Here is a 1,770-nt window from a genome sequence, read left to right as displayed (position 1 = left end):
TTTTTTTTTTTTTTTATGGTAATATGAAACCTTGTTGCATTATAAATGTAATGTGCATGCTTTATCTTGTTCAAAATAAGTCGAAGTAAACTATAAACCAGCAGTGGGAAAAATCCTCAATTGGTTAATACTAAAAAGACTCAGGAAGTTTGTGTGGAGTTTTGAATACCTGATTACCTAAGCTACTTTTTTGATTTGGTGAAGAAAGTTTCTATATAACCATTCCAATTAGGGAAAAATGCTTCAAAGGAAAGAGTTAGATTTATGTCAGAGATCCTAATGACCCAATATGAACAATTTGTCTCATAGGTCACAACTTTGACATATAATAAAAAAAAAAATGAACAGCTGTGTCCAGAAATTTCCAGTGTATCAGAACTTATTGTTAACTTTCGTAAAAGGACCAGTAAATATTTAGTTTTCTCCTAAATTCTTAAATTATGTTCTTAGGAAAAAATGGCTGCCCAAACATCCAAGGTTGTGCTGTCACTGGACGCTAAAGATGTGAACTCAATCAAAGATGGCGTGAACTTCAAGAAAAACCCCAATGATGGGAAATGTTACATCATATTCAAGAGCAGTGATGGCTTCAAAGCATGCAAAAATCAGTGCAAACATCAAGGGGGGCTGTTTATCAAGGACATAGAAGACCTGGATGGCAGGTGAGGACACATCTGTAAAAAAAAAAAAAAAAAAAAAAGCTGCGTTATGAAATGAATACTTCTAATTACAACTTATGCACTGGTCTGCTCTTACAGGACAGTTAAATGCACCAAGCATAACTGGAAATTAAACGTCTCATCAATGAAATATGTGAACCCGCCTGACAGCTTCCTTCAGGAGGAACTTGGTAAGATGAGTGAAAGGCAACTTTATTCTATATTCAATTTTGAATGGTTTCTGAATTTATGAAAATTACATATTTAATAATTATCTACATGCAAACAGCTCACAAGAACATTTAAAACTGGATATAATTTATCAGGTTTGCAGATATAATTTTTTTAATCCACTTTCACAGAGGTTGAACTCTTAGATGATGGTGGGATGCAGCTAGTGGAGCTGAACCCCATTGATCCGTGGCTAACTGATCCCAGAGAGTGTCAGGAGCTTCAGCCAGGAGAAGTAAAAGTAGGAGCTTTTTCATCTAAGCTTTGAGGAAGTATTCTAAAAAGAATATGGATTGCTTGTACAAACATTTAAAGCTTTAACTTCCATTCAGATAACATATTTCACCCACGCCTGCATGGAGCTGCAATTTGGTCAGAAGCGCTTCCTGTTCGATCCATGGCTGAGGGGCCCTGCCTTCGCCCGAGGCTGGTGGCTTCTTCACGAGCCCCCGGCAGACTGCCTGGATAGACTCTGTGCAGCCGATCTCATCTACATCAGCCACTTGCACTCTGACCACCTGAGGTACACACTCTAATGCTGCTGCTGTTTAACTAATACTGTATCAAAACTGTCGCTACTTTTTCACCATTGGAAAAGAAAAAATATTACATAAAAATAGATTATTTTCTAAGTGAGAAAACATGTCGTCTTGCTAAAGTATTAACAACTTCTGAATTTTTCAACTTTTTTTTTTTTTTTTTTTTTTTCAAGAAAACTCTGAATTTGTAGGGTTTCAGGGGTAATTACATTGTACCATACAGATGTTTAATATCCGATTGGGGTTCAAGGAGACAGAAGCAGACATACAGAAAGAAGCAGAGATACAAAAGGCAACTGTCAACCAGCTTCACAGGTGGCCCCATCCAGGAAACACACAAC

General features: G+C 36.9%; 1 protein-coding gene across 1 annotated transcript; it reads left to right on the top strand.

The window, feature by feature from the left end:
- Window positions 1–454: 454 nt before the first annotated feature.
- Window positions 455–1,446, top strand: LOC107081140 (cytidine monophosphate-N-acetylneuraminic acid hydroxylase-like). The gene is made up of 4 exons (XM_015369346.1): window positions 455–662; window positions 759–850; window positions 1,022–1,131; window positions 1,223–1,446. Exons 1-4 carry the CDS (start codon window positions 457–459, stop codon window positions 1,424–1,426), a joined length of 612 nt encoding a protein of 203 aa, XP_015224832.1. The 5' UTR covers window positions 455–456; the 3' UTR covers window positions 1,427–1,446.
- Window positions 1,447–1,770: the final 324 nt, after the last annotated feature.

Source organism: Cyprinodon variegatus, unplaced genomic scaffold, assembly GCF_000732505.1.
Source record: "Cyprinodon variegatus isolate N-32 unplaced genomic scaffold, C_variegatus-1.0 Scaffold3059, whole genome shotgun sequence".
NCBI lineage: Eukaryota > Metazoa > Chordata > Actinopteri > Cyprinodontiformes > Cyprinodontidae > Cyprinodon > Cyprinodon variegatus.
The sequence above is the reverse complement of the archived record's forward strand: the minus strand, read 5'-3'. Positions and strand labels throughout refer to the sequence as shown.

Bases quoted from the DNA above. Each gene is read 5' to 3' on its own strand.
- LOC107081140 (XM_015369346.1), top strand. From the start codon at position 457: ATGGCTGCCCAAACATCCAAGGTTGTGCTGTCACTGGACGCTAAAGAT. The intron at 851-1,021 runs GTAAGATGAGTG...CCACTTTCACAG, and splicing joins CTTCCTTCAGGAGGAACTTG to AGGTTGAACTCTTAGATGAT. The intron at 1,132-1,222 runs GTAGGAGCTTTT...ACTTCCATTCAG, and splicing joins TTCAGCCAGGAGAAGTAAAA to ATAACATATTTCACCCACGC.